General features: G+C 44.4%; 1 protein-coding gene across 2 annotated transcripts in view; it reads left to right on the forward strand.

Moving 5' to 3' along the window:
- Window positions 1–940, forward strand: part of LOC119592055 — a 5,186-nt gene that overhangs the window by 3,686 nt on the left and 560 nt on the right. Inside the window, exon 3 of one of the 2 annotated variants that reach the window (XM_037940856.1) lies at window positions 481–886. In XM_037940856.1, the coding sequence (XP_037796784.1) occupies window positions 481–886 (406 nt within the window). The remainder of the gene's footprint in view (window positions 1–480; window positions 887–940) is intronic. The other variant, XM_037940857.1, reaches the window with a different exon arrangement.

The raw sequence follows: 940 nt of genomic DNA on the forward strand, positions 1-940 counted from the left end.
GAGTACTTTAAAATGTTTATTAGTCAAATTAAATCAACGATTTTAGTGTTGGGTATAATATTAGAAATTAATATACAAACTTCGCCTCAAATTAACTTTAAACTCTCCGTAAAGTTGCTACTTGATAACTTACTATTTGATAATCCCGATGTCTACTCAGTTTGAAAAGCAGTGGATAAATAAACACCAGTATAAAAAAAATAAACAGTCGCCTTCATTTCCACCTGACTGTAAATCGTAAAATCTGAAATCTTAGGCTGAAGTCAAATCAAGGAATAGAGTCGAGTAACAGCCTCTTTCTTCCCCGATGATTTTTCCTCGCCATGAAGTATGCAGCAGATATCAGACTCTTTCAGTATTATGATGTCTTTGTGTCAGATCTGATATCCTTATCCATATATCATTGTTACCTGCTACTATAGATATTCTTCTTAAAGACAGCCTTATTGGCAGTGCATTGCTAACGCCAATTCCTACTAGCAGGGAGACGGACGCAAGTGGAGAATCAAATTCGCTGGCGGCGTATCCCAGGCTGAGGAGCAGTGTGTCAGCTGTTTCCGTTTAATTAGCTCTTTCCTTGAACCCTCGGCCACTCCGTTTCCTGTCGCCCCTCCGCCATCTTTTCCTTCTGCAGCGCCTCCGCCAGCGTCGTCAGAGATCTCTGTGTCGTCTTCGGTTCCAATTACAACATATTCTCTCGTCCCCGTCACACACCGAGAGGACAGTACCGTACTCTCGGGAGTAACAGTCGCCACTGCACCGGACGCAGAGCCAGGACCTTCCGCTTCTACCACGACTGCAGGCACGGTACAACAATACACGGGCGCCGTCCAGACGTCCGGTGGCGGTGGAGTGTCCTGGTCATATGCCACTCCCATTCCTTCAGGTGAGGTAGTGGGAGTTATTTCTTTATTTGTTTTGTAGTAGTCAGAAGCTTGTT

This window comes from Penaeus monodon, chromosome 29 (genome assembly GCF_015228065.2).
Source record: "Penaeus monodon isolate SGIC_2016 chromosome 29, NSTDA_Pmon_1, whole genome shotgun sequence".
In the NCBI taxonomy this organism is placed as follows: Eukaryota; Metazoa; Arthropoda; class Malacostraca; order Decapoda; family Penaeidae; genus Penaeus; species Penaeus monodon.